The sequence below is a fragment of the Drosophila navojoa genome, chromosome 3 (genome assembly GCF_054131105.1).
Source record: "Drosophila navojoa isolate 15081-1374.11 chromosome 3, UAZ_NAV_1.0, whole genome shotgun sequence".
NCBI lineage: Eukaryota > Metazoa > Arthropoda > Insecta > Diptera > Drosophilidae > Drosophila > Drosophila navojoa.
In genome coordinates, this window is record NC_142891.1 from 1,306,676 (window position 1) to 1,325,798 (window position 19,123).

Sequence of the window (19,123 nt, forward strand, 5' to 3'; positions counted from 1 at the left end):
CATTGTCATTGTCATTGTCATTGTCATTGTCATTGTCATTGTCATTGTCATTGTCATTGTCATTGTCATTGTCATTGTCATTGTCATTGTCATTGTCATTGTCATTGTCATTGTCATTGTCATTGTCATTGTCATTGTCATTGTCATTGTCATTGTCATTGTCATTGTCATTGTCATTGTCATTGTCATTGTCATTGTCATTGTCATTGTCATTGTCATTGTCATTGTCATTGTCATTGTCATTGTCATTGCATTGTCATTGTCATTGTCATTGTCATTGTCATTGTCATTGTCATTGTCATTGTCATTGTCATTGTCATTGTCATTGTCATTGTCATTGTCATTGTCATTGTCATTGTCATTGTCATTGTCATTGTCATTGTCATTGTCATTGTCATTGTCATTGTCATTGTCATTGTCATTGTCATTGTCATTGTCATTGTCATTGTCATTGTCATTGTCATTGTCATTGTCATTGTCATTGTCATTGTCATTGTCATGTCATTGTCATTGTCATTGTCATTGTCATTGTCATTGTCATTGTCATTGTCATTGTCATTGTCATTGTCATTGTCATTGTCATTGTCATTGTCATTGTCATTGTCATTGTCATTGTCATTGTCATTGTCATTGTCATTGTCATTGTCATTGTCAGTTAGAAACTAACTCCAAACACAATCGAAGAGCTTTTCACACATACAAATTTTCCATGCAAATCTTTTCGCTTTTACAATCTTCTTTCACTAATATATTGATGCATGATTGTAGAGTGTGCAGTTAAGTCAACAACTTTCTCATTTCTCATTGGAATCTCGAGAATGCAGTGAAAGAGAGTCGTGGGTATTAAGTTCTGTTGAACGTGGGTCGTCGTTAGATTGGCAAATGCCAGAGAAATGCCTGTGGCTGGCTGGCAGAATGTATCTAGCGAGGAGTGCTGAACTAATTAATGCACAGCTCGAGGCATGCCTAGGGCTTCCACATACCACTTACCACTTACCACATGCCCCATGCCTCATTGAGGAGCAGCAAATTACACGAATTGCTTTTCGTAAAACAGTTGTTGAAACGAGACAAAGGCCAAAAAGCTGCAACTGCCCGAAGGGGGGCAGAGTCAGGAGAGGCGAAGCGCCTGCACTCAAGCTGTGCTCCACTCCAACAATGATTCGCCAAGATCCAGATCTTCACATTCATATCCACATCTATCCGCAGTCAGATGCGCAGCAATTCATTCATATTTGTATTTACTTAACCTGCCGATGATGATGATGTTGCCTGGAGATGCCTTGATGACTTGCAACTCGCACAGCACAGCAAGAGTTTTTTTTTTCTCCATATTATTATTATTATTATTCCCTTCTTCTTATGCTTTTTGTGTATGTGTGTGTGCGTGTGTATGAGTATGAAAGGCCAAGTCTCATATTTTATGGGACGCCCGTTGCAGTGTAAATGGAGTTTCGACAGCCTAATTGGAGATCAACGCAGTATAATTGTGTGGCGGCCTGGTTTGCGGCTTCATTTTCAGCCGCTGCCCGAGAACAGGTGAATGAATTTGTGACAGCAGCACAAAGGCAAATGATGTATTGATATCATCTGTTTGGGAGCACAAGCAGAAGCTGCAGCAGAAGCAGAAGCAGAAGCAGCCACCAGTCAGCAAAACCATCAGTCGAAACAGCGGCAGGACGTCTGCAACAACTTTTGACAGACATTTTCTGGTTGGCTTTGTTGCACGTCTGCCGGTTGCCCCTTGGGGAGACGACGCGTCGCAGCGGCAAAGCGGCACTGCGTCTGGCCATGCAAATTGAGCTACATACAATTGTTGCCTTTCTCTGGGTAGCCCATATAAATTAAAGTCAACTTTAAACCCATCAATGTTAAATGCGAACTATGATTAAATAATGCTAAATAAGAGATATGTATGTATACTTCACGCCCGACAAAACTGGAATTTCCATTTGATTTACTCACTCATTTAATGCACTAAAAATATACTGAAAAAAAATTAATAAAATTTAATTTGCTATATAAATACGCATAAAATATATTTTTGCCATACTTGCATTACTCATTCATTTAATTATAATTTTTAAAAATAAATAAAGCAAAAAATTTCACATGATCCTTCGAGCCGGATTTGAACCAGCGACCTATGGATGTCTACACTTTCAAGTATTACTCTCTCTACAGTCCACCGCTCTACCAACTGAGCTATCGAAGGTCGATGCGCAACGTGCGCCAAAACGCATAAATGAGCAAACGACGCGAATGGTGTTTATCAGCGAGCGAGTGAGTGAGCAAGCGAGCGAGCGTTGAATAAATCAAAACGTTTGCTAGTGTATGCTTGTGTGTGTGCGTGCGCTCTTGAGCGAAAGCTGGGCCAAGCGTGTGAGTGTGCGAGCGAGAGATAAGAGCTTTGCTGCGCAAGCAATGAACGTAGCAATGTTATTGTTGTTGCTGTTGCTTTTGCTGTTGCTATTGCTGCTGCTGTTGTTGTTTTCATTTTCGATTTGTCGTCTGTTATTTCGGTGGATCAAACAACGGCGCTTAGACGCGTAAACAAAGAGGGGTGCTGCATTGCTATCACGGCAACAATTAACGGGGCCACCTAGAAAAACGCTGTCCATGACTCATCCGCCACAGCGGCAGGCTGCGCCTGGGACTTCGCCTGTGGCCAAGCCAAAAAGTGAATCATGCAGCAAACACGCGCCCAAAGCAACAAGAAACTAAATCTTTAGAGCTGTGCCTTATCAGCAAGCAAGAGGCAGGTGGGCACGCACTTGGCTTCTTGGCCTGGCCTAGAACAAACTACCGCAGCGACAGAGGCAGCGGCGGCGCCTCGCAAAGTGTTCGCTGATAAGCGAGACGGCTCACACACGAGGCCCAGGCCCAGCAGAGGACAGCAGAGCTGAGCGGGACGGAGCGGGATACTTAACAAACCAATTAGGATGCCAAAAACACAAAAAGAGAAGGCAGCAAGTCATAAAACAAAGAACAAGTAGGCGTGAGCTGTGTGTGAATGGGACTGACCGCCAGATACCCTGTATGAGAGCGAAAGGAGACAGTCAACTACAATATGTATATATGTTGTTGGTCAATATATGTAGCTAGACAGATATCCTATATTACGTTACTACTAAGTGGGGTAAACTATAGTATTATTATAAGTACATACATTTATATTAATACATACAGATTAGTGGTAATCACTTAATTTATTCAAATATCAATACACACATAGAGACTAGAAAATACCCTGTATACAGATGTTAAGTATTTATTTTGTAGTTCGATAAATAGACACGATATTGCGTACCAAGTGAAACTCTGTATGTGAACTGGACTACACTCTGATATAAATTTGCAGCAACTCAGAATCTTCCTCCTTCAATATATAGTACAGGGTATCAAGTAACTAAGCATGCATTTGTGGCAATATCAGTTAATCTATATATGTATGTATATATAGAAGTATGGCCAGCGGAGCGAAAAAACTGACAGCTTACGGTTAATTACTGACAAAAACACACACACACATAGATATATATAAGGAAGAGGTACAGCTAAGCGCCTTGCGGCAATTTGTGTGATCCATTGAGCAAGGTATGAGAGCTAAAAATGAAGGAAATTCTATATACATACATATGTATGTACGTATATACATATATGTGTATATATGTGTGTGTGTATATGGCATATTGGATCGATTGCCCAAACTGTCTTGTTAGATAAGAAAATGATTGGCCCTTTCGAGCCGAGGGCGAGCGTGCCCGACGGGGGGCGCGTCCAGCGCATCGCCGGAGGAGAGCATAATTTCGGTCAGGTAACTAGTTATGTTCATAATTTTTTTAAGAATGACTCAAATAGTTTTGCCCTCGGCTTATCACGATGGAACGATCTAAAGAGTTTCTCTAGTTTTCCCTTCGGTTTAGCTCTCTTGATGTTGGTATCAATTTCCTGCGATGATTGAATGAATCTTTAGTTTTTGGTATGTGGGCGTCTTATCGCTTGGTCAAAATCTACAAAGAAAAAATTGCCAAGTTCCGGGAAATTTTCAAACACCTTCTCCTTCTTTTCTCTCTCTCTTTCTTTCATTTGCTGACAACATTTTGTACTTAGTTTTATTGTATTTAGCAACTAATCTGAAATTCCGGCTGCTGCGCCTCTTGCTCTGTTTGCAGCATCTCTTTAGCCGCTCGGGTGAGTCATTTAATTGAGCCGAAAATTGACTTTGTAGTGCACTACAGAGCCGGGATAAATTAATTTACCGAACCTTGATAAAAACGAAGAAGCAGCAACATAAGATGAAGAAGAAGAGCAGACGCAGTAAATAAATAAAATCCAATCATGACTCACACGGATTCAAAACTTGTCTTGGCTCATCTCTAGTCGACTCGAGCTGAGAATCTGTATACACGCTTATAAAGGGAGAAAAGTATATTAGCTTTGTGCGCGGTTCATCCTGACACATGTCCATAGAGCATCTAAAATACATATATGTATGTATATCTAGATATGCTAATATCGAAAGTTTGAAACTATTATTTATATTGATATTCTACAGGGTCCTAGGAAATCGAGACTAAATTAATTTCGTTTAGTTGCAGAAGGCGCTCCTCTAGCCTCTACGTTCCCCAGCTAGACCATTGAGTTACATATCCTTGAGGTATGTCGAAACGGGAATGCACCTACAATAACCACTTGGACACCGTGAGCAAGTATTATACAGTTGTTAATAGCCGGCAGAGACATTCCTACTTGTTGTTCTGAGATATTCTATAAATAGCTTCAAGTCGTTTTCCTTTCTATGCATACATACATACATACATACATACATACATATATATATGTGACAAAAACCTCAATTTACTTGTCTGGCACAATCCTCCTTATCAGCTTGCCATATATGTACGTATATATAGATAATCGAGTATACATAAATATAATAATCGCGTTCTTTTCTATAACAAATGTTGCATCATATTTAGATCGCCAGCTGATTGATTCGCGCCATTTGCCTTGATGTCTCTTTGTGCGTTGGTGTATTGGTGAATGCGTTTGTATTGGTGTGTTTGTCTATCGAGAGCTTTCATTGTTTACGAGGCGAGCTTTGAGCTTAACCGACTGCAGTGTGCATGTGATCCATGCGTGTGATCTATAATTAACTTATGGATTAACATATGGATTGAGTATGAGAAAGTAAACATGTCAATGGAACATGTAATATTATTTTCAAAGAACTTGAATTATGTTGTTTATATGTGTTTTTATATTTATTAAACATTTAAATTATAATTGATATACTACATTGAGTATTATAATGGAGTGTATATAAAAAATACTACAAATTAATTTTCGATTTTAAATTTAGTGCGAACTTCAAATATTCAAAATACTCTTATTGTTTTTCAACTTACACACATTTAAAGAAATTTCTTCAAAATAAATATATTATAAAATAAATATGTTACAAAAATACAATAATAAATTGCTAACTATTATTAACTATCTATTTATTATGCTCAACTTTTTAGGGGAAGCGAACATGCTTCTTGGCAACTGTTTGCGATTGAGCGGCACGCGTTGCGTTATTCGTCCGAATCCGAATATCAGTGCGAACATTTGGTGATTATTTGTGCATTCACAATAGTTTGTTTTTATTGTGTTTATCTGGAATGCCTGCGAGCACTCAAGTTCGCATGTACTCGCTATCATCTTATCGGCAGCACACGTAAAGCCCGCTGCTCCGGTAAGCGGTTAAGCGGGCAGCGGGCAGCGGGCAGCGGGCAGCGCTTAGCTTTTATGCTGCGATAAGCATTTGCATTCACTTTTGTTTAATCGAAATTGTTGTTGTTGTCTTGCTCTGATTGGTCTACAAATATTGTCTTCGAGGGCTATTTTTAAACCGAATTGGGTCGACCCCATATATAGACCTTCGATAGCTCAGTTGGTAGAGCGGTGGACTGTAGACAGTGAAGCACAGGTGATGTGTAGATATCCATAGGTCGCTGGTTCAAATCCGGCTCGAAGGATCGTGGTAATTTTTTTTTTTTTTTAAATTAAAAAGAGAAACGGAATAAAAGTAGTAAAGATAATGAGTAATTAGATGAAAGACATTTAAACAGGCGTACTAAATCACATAGCTACAGATATATATTATTATTTATAGCTGATATTGAAATCCCTTTTTACGGTTTACCATAAGATATACATACATACATATATTCTGTGTTTTATTGATATCTAATATCAATTATATAAATGTACTCGAATTTTACAACTAATTTAAATTGAATAAGCAAAGTAATATTTATTAATTATCTTAAACAAAATTTAACATTTCTAACAATAAATTAAAATTAAAAAAAAAAAATTAAATCCTTCGAGCCGGATTTGAACCAGCGACCTATGGATATCTACTTGTGTTTCGCCGTCTACAGTCCACCGCTCTACCAACTGAGCTATCGAAGGTACATAGCGAGGGGGGAATTTCGGCTATTGTTAAGCTACTCACCTCGACGCGCTACGAAAATTTTTCGATAACGCTGAACAGCGATTCGAAAAAATCTATTTATAGTAAATAAAAAGGCAGAGCGTTTAAATTGTTTTTATATGTTTTTTTAATACGATTTTTTCATTTATATTTTTTCAACTTTCTTCATCATGATCACCATCTTCATCATCATCATCAGCATTGTTTTTTAAATAAATAAAATAATAAAAATTTATAAGAAAATTACAAAATAAAATGGCGCGCTCCTCTATGCCAGGCGCAGTTACGTTTCGATATTTGCTTTTCGAGTACTTTCTTTTTTTCTGTTTTTGTTTCTTTTTTTTACTTCTTACTAATTTTTTTTTCCAACATGCTGCTTAAATTTAATAAATTAAATGCTAGATTAATTTATGTATATTTAACATACGATTATTATATTCGAGTTTAGCTTAAAACGCATAACAATAAACGATAGTTTTTTTTTCTTTTTCAATTGTTGTTTTTGTTTATATATTTAATTTAGTTTTTAGTTGTAGTTTAACTTTAGTTTTAACCTTTCATTTAGCTAATAAGTGTTTAGCTTTCTTTTATGATACAGTTTACTCTTAGTTTTGGGGAACGAACTTGAATACCTATATATGTATAACTATATATATAAACATATATATATTTATAATAATTTCAAGTTTTCTACTCTTTGCAGGACATTCTCGTTAGCCTGATTCGATCTTTACATACATACAAACATATATATTTATATATATTTAGCTTAGCATTAGCTTTTCTATACAATTTGTTCAATTCAGCGAGATACAAAAGTATCTCAGAGTGCGGTCTATGGCATTTTGTTTGTTGACTGCTGTGGGGCTGGGGCGTGAGGGCGTGGGGGCATGGTGGGGGCGGCTATTTACAGTTGTTGCTTGCGTCTCGGCGTTTGGCTCTGTGCAACATTTCCAAAGCCTGGCTGTGGAAAGTGACAGAGACGGCGGCGGCGGCGGCGGCTGTTGGGATCCTCGGAACCTCCGAGCCTCAGAGAACCTGGAGTCCTGGTAGGCCAGGAGGCTGGGGCTGGGGCTGGTCGGTCGCTGGTGGTGGCTGCATTTCGCTCTACATACAATTAAAGTCTACGATTTACACTTAAAATTCAAATATTCAGTCCATTTTGTTTGCGTTGTGTTTAAAGCATTGACGGCTTGGAACCAAACAGCATTTGATGCTCTCTCTCTCTCTCTTGCTCACTCACTTTCTCTCTCTCTCTCTCTTACTTTCTCGGCTTCTGCTCTGCGGCTTATCGACAGCCACAGCCAACAACTGTCATATCCTGATAGTTCTTGAGCACAACTGTCCTTTGGTCATTGAGATAGAGCATCGAGATGCCCTCCAGCTGCGTGGGTACACAGCACGCCTTTGGTACCTTCCCTGGATTGATATTATTGACTAAGGTCTGGACGACCGCGTGGTTTGTGGAGTTCAGATGGTCGGCCAGCGGAAACGGACACTTGCCGTGGCAGTAGTACGCATCGTAGCCGGGCGGCGCGACAATCCAGTCGCTCCAGCCCACATCCTGGAAGTCCACGTAGAGCGAATGCCGTCTGCAGGTCTCCTCGTGGTTCTTGCGTCGCGAGCGCCGCTGATGGCGCCGGTTGCGTCCGCCGCCGTTGCCGCCGCCGCCGCCCTCCCGCGCGCCCACGTCCCGGATCGAGCGCGACTTGTGCCGGCCGTCGTCCGTGTAGGTGAAGAGCAGCGGCTGCTTGTGCTGCCACTCCTCGTGCGCCTCGTCCGCACTGCGGCGTAGGCGCACGTGGTGGTGCGGCGCCGGCTTCAGGGAGCGCATCGTGCGCACCTCCACCAGCAGCCCGAAGTTCTTCTGAGGTGTTGCCAGCCACCGATCAACGGCCGGTTGGACATCGAGACTCACCGTCTCGGTGCTGTTCAGGCGCACGGTCTTCGTGTCCAACAGCAGGTAGCTCGGCTCCCGGTGGCCCCGCACGCCCACCCGCGTTATGTCGTAGACGAGCACCTGGTAGCGCGTCCGGTTCACCGCCTGGCTAACGCTCAGCGCTGATCGCTGCAGCTGCAGCTCGGCGGCCTTCAGCTTCTCCTCGGCGGGAATGCTCTTCACATCGAAGTGCAGCCGAAACCGATGATGATGTGGAAATCTATCGTCGATTTTACTATCTGCAAACGAAAGAAGAACGAAACGATGGAGCATTAGCAAATTTCAGTTATAGAGATATAGGCATAGATTAAAATTATTTTAGAAATATAATATATAATATATATAAGGCAAAATGTTATGAAAATTTATGGAAATAGAAGTAGAAAATTAGCATGGAAATTCAATATAGAAACTCAATTTTAAAGAAAAAAATATATAGATGTACACTTTAAAGATATATATAAAAATATTATACATTTTTTTTTATATTTAATATCGAAGCATAGAGTCATATATTATATATATAAAACTTCAGCAGTGAATCAGAAGCAAATCGAAAAGAAGAAATCAAGTGAGATATGCGAAGAAATGGAATTGAAATAGATAAAGAGTATTTTGGTTTAGGAAAAGAAGAAGAAGAACTATTCAAAATTGAGAGATATATGATAATGTCATGCTGATATTTGGACTTGATAGATATACGATACATATATGATAATATGTGTATAGACGTATGACAATATAACAAGAGTTCAGAGTTTGCCCTACTCAGAGAAATCATAAAAAACTAGTTTGAGAAACAGGAAAATATTTATACATGTCTTTAATCTTCTATTCCGGAATAAATATAGCAGAAAGCAGTTGAAAGAAGCTCTTGATGGAGATGAAGATGAATATATGAATATTATCAAAAAATGAGAGTATATTAAATATACAGTTATTGGATTAGAGTAAAATATAAATATACCAAGAGTATATACCGAAATATACTGCAATAAATACTAAGCAAATGTGAGCTACAACAAATTGTTACATTCCCATGGCAGGGCAGGGCGATTTAGCTTAGGCTCTGCTCTCCCTCCCTCTCGGTCTGACACTCTCTATCGACACCTCTCCCTCTCTCGCTCCCTCCCGTGGACGTTCGCTCGTCGTCTGTCGCCTACCTCTGTCGCAGCCGACTTTTACGACTGGCGCCTGCTGCAAAAGACCTGACCCACCCACCGAGAGCGCGCCGCCAAGGTGCAGGAGCGGTGCAAGGTGCAAGGTGCAAGGCGCAAATCTTAATTTGAATCGTGATGCGACGTAGGTGGAAGAAGCCGAGGAACAAAACCATCTCAAGTACCACGAAACAAAAGGAGGCGAACGAAAAGGAGTCGTAAACGCTGTGAGCCGCAGGACGAGCGACGAACCAAAACTCGAGACTCGAGCACGGCTTAGACACTTGGCTTTAAACACTTGGCAGTGCTACCTGATCTATTATATATACATACACCTCTCTCACACGCTCTCTCTCTCTCTCTCTCTCTCTCTCTCTCTCTCTCTGTGTCTATCTCCCTCTCACTCGGTGCTATCTAGCCTAACTGCTTTATTGTTCATCCCCTCTAATCCTGTGGAAAATAATGCGAAATACGCTTTAATAATAATTGTTATTTTTACAAACACAATATAAAAGCCATTTGGCGCATGCGCTAAACGTTCCGGGTGTAATTCTCTAGAAAAATTTCAAGGTCACATTTGGGTTAAGAGTTTGCGGCCAACAGCGCAGGTAATCCAGGACGCTGCGCGTGCGAAAGGGAGAGAGAGAGTGCGCACTAGCGTTACCTGTGCTCCTTTCTGCTGTCCTTTCATCTGAAGCTGCGGAATTTCCGCGTGATTTCTCAACGCTTGCGTGAATGATGAAACGCATGCGATGGATGATACCTGTAAAGGTGGCTCTGTCTGGTATGGCAGGTCTGGGCAGGTATGCAAATCGCTTAGATGAACTACAATTTCGAGGGAAAATCCTGGCCGTCGCTTCATTCGCGTTTCGCTAGCGGAAAGTACGCGTTGCTCAAATTCAGATCTTAAGTGCGGCCGCCAGTGCAAACCAACTGCCATTGCCACTGCCACACGGCGGGCAGGTGCAAATCGGTGGCACTACGGCCAGAGTGCACGCAATTCCCATATCCTAATCATATTGAGCTGCACTACTTTTTACATAGTCCAAGAACATCTATAGAATATTGAATAGATATTTATGCCAATGTCTAACTGTTGATAGGATTCATCCTATGCCTTATAAAGCTGGCTAAATTTGTTTAATAATTCAGGCGGAAATCTTAAATTCCTACTACATATTTTAGAGCAAATTCTAAACTCATATTTGCTGTTGGGACTCTTCAGTTACTTTATTTATCAATATATATTATATTCTAGTTTTGAGAATAGTTTTACTTCTAGAAACTTAAAATTTTAAGTCGGAAGGCTTCAGTTGATTATTTCTTAAAATATTCTGTTCTGAGTAGTTTCACTGGTTTACTATCCAGATATAAGTCTAGTCTGTTATCAGTTCTCAAAATAGCAAAAATATATTTATTTTATATCTAATAATTTTAAAAATGTTTTCATTTTCAAATTTGGATCAAATTTAATAATAAGAAAACCTGGCTCTGAGGCATTTAATGATGCAAGAAAGTTATCAAATATAATCTCCAAAATATAATGTGTATTTTATATTTAATTTATATTGTTTTCAGAAAAAAGTATATCAATTAAAAAAGTATTGAAAACTTGTTCAATAAATATTAAAAATTTTATAGAATTTAAAAACTATTTATATTTGCTTTAATTAAATAATATGGTGTAAAAATTTAAGATAAGATACAATTTAAATAAAATTAAATTTCATTAAAATTGAAATTTAATTTTTTTTTTTGTAAATTTTAATTGGTATTAATAAAATTATTTTAATATATTTTGAATCACGCTATAAAAAAATGAATTAAAATAAAATGAATTTAATTTACATATTTTCTATATAATACTTTATATATTATTAATGTTCTATTCTTTATGGAATATCTAATTATTCGAATTTTTTCGAGTCGAAAGAAATCAATTAATATAGTAGCATAATTTGTATAACAACATATTTTGAGGAAAAAATCTATTAAATGTGATACCAAGTGAAATTTGTCTGTATATTCACATTGCATCTGGGAGCATTACTATTATACTGGAAATCAACTAAAATATATGAGATCATGAATGTTCAGAGATGCCTCAACTAGCTATAGATTAAGCTCTAACTATCAGGTCAACTATTACATATAGTATATATGGTATATAGCTCTGCTTAAAGCCTAGCCAAACTGCAAAGCTCTTACCATACTCCCTCACTGTCTCCCACCCAAGTTAGATATGATAATTTATATATTATATCAAACATTCATATAGATAATCTGGAATTGAATCAAGTTCCATGCACTCACCTTTATGTGTAAAACTTCGGACAGTGTTCGCTGATTTGGTCAGGAGTCCCGGCTTGGGTATATTCACGGAATCGATTTCGTGTCCCATGATCTGGGCGTAGAGATTCTTCATGGCCTCCGGTATGATGATTTTGGATCTGTCGATCTTCGGCGGCCGCTTCATGTTGAACAGCGAGAGCAGGCTGTTCTCGATTTCGACTAGAGTGGATGGATCCGGCTTCACCTTGTCCTTGATGATCTCCTTGCTGCTGTAGGTGGCTGGCTCGTCCTCGGCGATGATTGCGTCCGCGATGCCCGGCACTTCGAACTCCCCCAGTACGGTGTCTGTGCTCTCGAATGGGGCGGCGTCAACTGATGCGGGGGCGGGGCCAAACACTTGTATGTGCGGCGCTGCTGTTGTTGTTGTTGTTGTTGTTGTAGTTGTTGTTGTTGTTTTTGTGTGTGTTTGTTGTTTTGGCTGATTTTTTGCCATTTTGTTAGTTGATTTAGTATGCTTATGCTGTTTATGCTTATTTTTGGAATTTTTGGAATATTCTAATTGGTCTGTTCTTGATTTATGCACTTCGTTATATTGTTTTAATGCAACGGCACTTGTCTGCTGTTGCTCTTTCATATTTATATCACTATCACTCTTGTTGTTGTTGTTGTTACTATTGAGTAGAAACTCATTGAATGGATTAAATGATTTAGCTAATGCTGTTGTTGTTGTTGTTGCTGATTTAGTATTGATTATGGCCTTAGTCGTCGTTGTTGTTGTTGTTGGCGCTATCGCTGCGATAAATCTGGTTGATATATCCTCGGTGCTAGCAACTTGAACGATCGTTTGAAAAGTCGCCAGCACTGCGAGGAGTAGAAGCCATGCGCGCATGGTCGCTTGCAACTCTGAAACGATACAAAAACATAGGAAATTTCGTTTAGCATTTGTCGATAGGGTTAAAAACGACGCCGGCAGCGCAGCCGGCAGCGCCAGCCACTCGAACTCAACTCACTCAACTTGTGTAGCGCGTGCGCCCTGCGCCAGAGCGAGATGACTATACCATGCGCAGAGCGCAGCACACACACACACACTCTCACATTGCGTTTGCGGCTGCGCGCTCTGAGCGCAGCGCAACGCCGTTTCGAGTGTGAGAGCGCGCATTGAGTGACTTTCGTTGTTGTTGCTGCTTGCTGTATGTGTGTGTGTGTGTGTGTGTTGGTCAGGTAGCAGCTTCCTTAAGCGCAGTTTTATGACCAGCGAAAGGTGCGTGCGTGCGTCCTGCCGGCAACAATGCGAACAAACTGAGCTGTGGCTCATTGGCTGAGGCACAAACACACACACACACACACACACACACAGAGCGAGAGTGTGAGTAAGTAAGAGAAAGAGAGAGAGAGAGAGAGGAAGAGTCAGAGAGAACGACTCAGTTTTGAGTGTTTTCTGTGTGGTGTTGCAATCGCGGCGGACATTGCACCTTTTCGGGCTGACACACGATCTCAGCTATGCAGCAGCGATTTGTGTCTACGCTTAGAAATTCAATACAAATCAAACATACACACATACACACACACACACACACCTGTTCGAGAGTGGGGTGTTTGGCGTAGAAATTAGAGAAACCAACGGGGCCGTCATAATTTTTCGTCATTTTTCAATATTTCATGTAAGACGAACTTATCGGCCCTTTTTTGATTTATACACAGGGCGGCATTTCAATCGAGTTCAATCGGACAATTTCCAACATTTTCACTATCTGAGTTCTTGGGGAAAATTTATGAAAATTATTTATTAAAAAGTATTTTCTATATAGATTTCTAGTTTCTTCTTATGGGCTATAAATTTGTTGAGATTTCTATCTCAAAGATGAGTCCCGTAGCCTGCCTAGGCGCACCTTAAGCAGGTCTACGTGCCCCTCACACACACACACACACACACACACACTCATCTACGCACACGAACAACAAATTACATGTTGTTTTTCACATAAAGATTAAAATCTTATCTAAAACGAGGCGGCAAAGGAATTTTCAAAAAACAAAAAAATTATATATATATATGTATATATCATAGAGTAAGAAGAAGAACATTTCGATTCGAATTAGTTGGCACACGCTGGGGGGTGTCTTTTATTTTGTACCTCGTCGAAGATCTTCGATAAGAGAGAAAAGGGCGCCCGAGGCTGAATGAAAATTTTCATAATTATGCATTAGACGTTTGACTTATCGAAATGCATTATGAAATTTTCATAATTTGTTTTCCCTAGTTTCTCAGTGTTTAATATCTTCCCAGAACAACTGGCAAAAGGAGTGAGAGCAGTTGGGTGAGAGGAGTAAGGGAGAAGGAGGAGTCGGCATACCTGCTGGCATTTCCGGGGGGTTTCCGCTATTGAGCGCATTGCTGGGCTGGGCTTTTCCCAGCTGTCATTCAAGAGCGCAAAAAAAAAAGAAAAAGTGAAAAAATTCGCCTAAGCATTTGACTCAAATTTCATCAAGTTTGAATTTTCCATAATTTTTGCCAAGTGACAAATTTTTTTTTAGTGTTTTCCGGTTGAGCAATAGATGATATAGTAGACCATAACTGTGTCACACTCACTCACACACACACACACACACAGCGCGTCAGCACAATATGCACTCAAAGATACAAAGATACAAAGATACATAGATACATAGATACAAACAGAAACAGTTACAATGAGGCCAGAGCCAAATACAATTCATATTATGTCTTTTGGCCGATAATTTATGTGCCAAAGGACACTCGACGTGTCCTTTGTGGGCATTTGCCGACACGCACTCTACGCACACTACGGCACTTTGTTGTCGGCCCAGAATTTCCCAGAATCCCGTTTGGGCATCTATTACGATTATGATATATTATGAGAGTCGCCAGCGTGAAAATATTTTGATCGAACTGCCGATATGCCGGGGGAATTCCACTAAGTTGTGAAATTATTCGATATGAAAGCAAGTTGGGAATCGTAAAATATTTGGGAATTCAAGTGGAAGCTGAGATTGCTGTTGTGACTGACTGAACAAAGAATCGAGATATAGCTTTGAACACCTCAATATTAAAAGGGAATATACAATAATGTTTGATTATAAATATATTCTAGGTATAACTAAAAGAGACTAGATATTAAAAATCAAAAGTTTTTGTTAGCTTTTAATTTTCTTCTCTTTTTTTTCCTTTTTTTTTTTTTTTTTGATAATTGCATTTACCTAATAAAAAACTTAAGAGAACGTGCTTAGTTGGAATAGTTTTTTATAGTGCATATACATATTATATGTAAGTATATATGTATGTATGCATATACACATATTAACTCTATAGTATCAGACTTGCAGCAGCGGTAAAACAAAGAAGATATAATAAATATTTTTATAATTACAAACTATATACATATATAATTTATCAATTGAAATTATAGTTTATGCGTTAACAGAAATATGAATAGTAAAAAAAATATATAATAATAATATTTAAATATTGCAAAAAAAGAAACTAAGCCATTAAAGATTCTATAGCGAATAACAATTATAAATAATGCTGCATTGTTTAACTTACTCAATTTAGACTCTTGATTAATTTAGTTACTAATTAATGGAATTATGATGAATTAAGGTAAATTGATGTAATAGATCAATCGAAGAAGCAATTGGAATATCTGAAGTATTTATTATACTTTATATATGCACATTTACTCGGAACTAATGAAATTGACTTTAGAGAGATTATAATGCTGACGCAATAATAGCCTAGAACAGTTAGATACTGATTAAAAGTGTAAATGTTAAATGTACATAATATATATCATCTATATAAGGTATATATGTATATCTGTAAGGCCTGACGAAGAAATTGAAGTTTAGAAATAAAGACATCGCTTTGTGATAAAATGTATTCAATTAAAATATAATTTATAGTAATTATTACGGCTTATTAGAAGGTTAATTTGTTAGCCCTGCTATATAACTGTATCACATAAGTATAAATATGTATATATAGAGAGGGAGATTTATGTGAATTTAAAGTTCGATTTTCAGTTTCTCATAAGAAACTCAAGTGATCTAAGTTATATCTACTCTTGATGGACTCTCCAACCTGGTCAAAAACCATCTATACATTGATACACTCTACATATGCAATTTACTTGGTATTTTATTAATACTAACTCTTTCGTATGCCTACGGCATCTGAGTGTAATGCACTCTATAATCGAGCACCTGTAAGAGTTATGTAAAACATTTGCCCTAACCAAAGTCAGATTCTTGTTTCTTTCTTTTCTTTCCTTTTCTTATTTTCCAATATCAAATGCAGCTCGAACCGAATATTTGGGTATCAAATGAAATTGTAGCACAGCGATTATGCACAAGGGATCAATGTGTGTGAGAGAGAGAGAGAGAGGGTATATACATATGTGTGTGTGTGTGTGTGCAGTTCTCACAGTTGGCAAAGTTAAGTGAAGTTTGACCTAAGCTTAAAGGCAAACAGCGTCGGGGCAGACACACAGCGAGGGCGTGTGTGCGAGTGAGAGGGAGTGGGAGTGGGAGTGGGAGCGAGAGGGCGTATGCGCCGTGTGTGAACCAAATGACAAACTCACCTCAGTCTTATAAAGTTTCCTATGTTTTCGGATAACTCGAAATCTAGCTTGAAGTGTGTTGATTCCCCTGCTCGATAGATATATCGATGTGTATTCATATATATGTATATATATAGAGTTATATGTTTGTATATATTTATTTATTTAGTTTTTCTTTGATTTCTTGAGCTCTGTATTAATTTAAGTAAGCCGCGTATTTTGATGGATTGCCTCGGCACTCGATCCCCCGGCGAGTCAGAGTCAGAGTCAGTTCCGCTTTTGACACTTGATAGATTTATGACAATCGCGTCTTATCGCAGCTGCGATTGTTGTTGTAGTGCTTGCTTTGGTTTCTCTTTTTCCAGATATTTGCACAATTTACAGCTGTTTTATTTGCTGCTTCTTCTTACACTTTGGCTACCGTTGCAGCAGCAGTCGAAAGTAACCAAGAAAATGTTTTGTATGTATAAATCACGCTTGCGTCAATATTTGATAGATCTTTGATAAGTCTATATGTATATGTGTGATACATATATATGTATGTATGTATGTATGTTTGTATGTATGTATGTATGTTTGTCTCTTTGTAAATCTCAGTTTGTGTTGTCTGCTTTTCGCTTGCGATAATTGTAGATGAAATAGATGAAATTCTTGTTGAAAATTTTATTGCCGCATTCGAGGCGCAGGCGCAGCCGCTGAGTCCACTGATTGTGTGTGTTTATTGTTGTTGTTGTCGTTGTTGTTGTTGCCAGGGCACATGACACAGCAGCTAAGTATCTGTTAGATACTTTAAGCATTGGCACTTTCTTGTTGTTGTTGATATTGTTTCAAACTTTTTTACATTCGATTTGCGCTTTGGCTTTACAGCGCATTGTTGCTGCTGATGTTGTTGTTGTTGCTGTTGTTGTAGTTTCTGCTGACGGCACAGTTAAGCACATATTTCAAAAATAGTATTATGCAAAATTTTAGACAAACAAATTTATGCCAAGTGAGAAACGAAAACTTTGCTGTTGCACTTCACATTTGAGATACTTTAGCTTTAGCTTTATCTATTGCTATATCTTTATCTGCAGCTGTATCTTTTGCTTTGATGCTTAGGACACACACACACACTCTGGCACACACACACACACTCGCACACACGCACTGCAAACTGTAATATTCTTTTGTTTGATCAAATTTTCACGCCAATTTCTTGTTCACAGTTTTTTTGTTGTTGCTTCATTTTCTTCGGCTTTTGGCGTCGGGACCAAAGTATCAATATTGTTTTCGACTCGATCAGCGCTGTGGAACGACTAACGCCTCACTGTCTGGCTCTACCTGATTCGAGTTACAGGTAAGACGCGCACACGAGCGCCGAGCCGAATGCATTCTTCGGCTCTCAGTCGACTCGCTTCGCTTCGCCTCGTCTCGTCTGGCTGAGTGGAAACGAGCGCGTCGCGCGCTCACTCGCGCGCTCACTCGCGCTCTCACTCATGCTCAAACTCACACACACACATACACACAGTCGCTCGCTCGCTCTCTGTGCCACTCTCTTTCGTCAGTGCGCTTTTTGGCTCTCTGCAAGTTTTACTGTTGCTGCCAATGATCATTACTTGATCGCGCATCCATCTCGCCTGAAGTTCCCTTTGCCACTGGCAGCCAGCGCGTCGTCAGTTTTTGCTTTCGTGCGCCGAACGAGTTCGTTTCTGTTCATTCTTTTTTTTTTTTCGTTTGCCAATTGAGCTAAAACTGAACAGAGAGCGTCCCACTCACACTCACGCTCACACTCTCACGCTCTCACGCACTCGCACTCTCACAGCAATTGAGTCAATTGCTGGCTCAGCTCTTTCAGCTTGAGTCTGAGCTTTTCTCGAAGGGTGACTTATAAGAAAATGGACACCTCAAACCTAAGCTAAGGATTTCAACCATGCGGAAACAAATTGAAATAAATATTTACTTAAAAATCTTGTATCGAAGATAATAAAATATATATAAAGTTTACGTTTAAATAAAATATTCTCATTAGCTGAGTGCGTCTAAAATGAATTCTGTTTATGGCTTAAACTATAAATGATTCATTTTAAGAACAATAAAGTTTCGTCAATGCTGCACAGCTTGATATAAATTCAATTAAATATTAAAAAATTATATACTATTGCAAATTGCGGCGATAGATTTTGTTTGAATATGAACTATAATATATGTATTAATTTTTATATTATGTGTTCATCATTTAGTTGAGTTTTTAAGAAAATATTTGTAGTTACTTTTTATTCATCATTATTAATATTTTTTAAAATACTTATATATTTAAATTTATATTTTTATTAATAAAAAAAAAAATCCAAATATTTAACTTAATTTCCAAAGAATTCATTTTATTTATTTTATTTTTATGTAATTTGTTGTCATTTATTTTATATTCATGTTGAATCTGTTATGAAATTCATTAAAAAATTATGAACATTTAAGAGTATTTTGTATTATTATTTTTTTTTTTTTTTGTTTTAGTTTTTATACAAAATTATCAAAGATATTTTAAATCACAGTCGAGAAATAAAATTTATGAAAAATGTTTTAGATTCGTTTATCCTTGAATTTTGTAATATAATTATTTTATTTTTTATTTTTTTTTATGTCTGCATTTTTGTAGTTTATTTATATTTGCCTCTGTATTATTCTAGTT

General features: G+C 38.3%; 1 protein-coding gene and 3 non-coding genes across 6 annotated transcripts in view; 1 reads left to right on the top strand and 3 right to left on the bottom strand.

Annotated features, from left to right (window-relative positions):
• Positions 1-2,116: 2,116 nt before the first annotated feature.
• Positions 2,117-2,215, bottom strand: TRNAY-GUA (transfer RNA tyrosine (anticodon GUA)). Its single transcript has 2 exons — positions 2,179-2,215; positions 2,117-2,152 (listed from the first exon to the last, which is right to left on the bottom strand). It is a non-coding gene; the product is annotated as a tRNA-Tyr (tRNA).
• Positions 2,216-5,926: 3,711 nt separating this feature from the next.
• Positions 5,927-6,026, top strand: TRNAY-GUA (transfer RNA tyrosine (anticodon GUA)). The gene is made up of 2 exons: positions 5,927-5,963; positions 5,991-6,026. It is a non-coding gene; the product is annotated as a tRNA-Tyr (tRNA).
• Positions 6,027-6,372: 346 nt separating this feature from the next.
• Positions 6,373-6,465, bottom strand: TRNAY-GUA (transfer RNA tyrosine (anticodon GUA)). The gene is made up of 2 exons: positions 6,429-6,465; positions 6,373-6,408 (listed from the first exon to the last, which is right to left on the bottom strand). It is a non-coding gene; the product is annotated as a tRNA-Tyr (tRNA).
• Positions 6,466-6,590: 125 nt separating this feature from the next.
• Positions 6,591-19,123, bottom strand: part of dpp (decapentaplegic morphogen) — a 49,286-nt gene continuing 36,753 nt past the window's right edge. For 2 of the 3 annotated variants that reach the window (XM_018099030.3, XM_089258586.1), the window contains exons 2-3: positions 11,897-12,778; positions 6,591-8,665 (exon numbers count right to left, since the gene is read on the bottom strand). In XM_018099030.3, the coding sequence (XP_017954519.1) occupies positions 7,776-8,665; positions 11,897-12,764 (1,758 nt within the window). In that variant the 5' untranslated portion in view covers positions 12,765-12,778 and the 3' untranslated portion in view covers positions 6,591-7,775. Of the gene's footprint in view, positions 8,666-11,896; positions 12,779-16,476; positions 16,895-19,123 lie in introns of those variants that run through there. The other variant, XM_018099029.3, reaches the window with a different exon arrangement.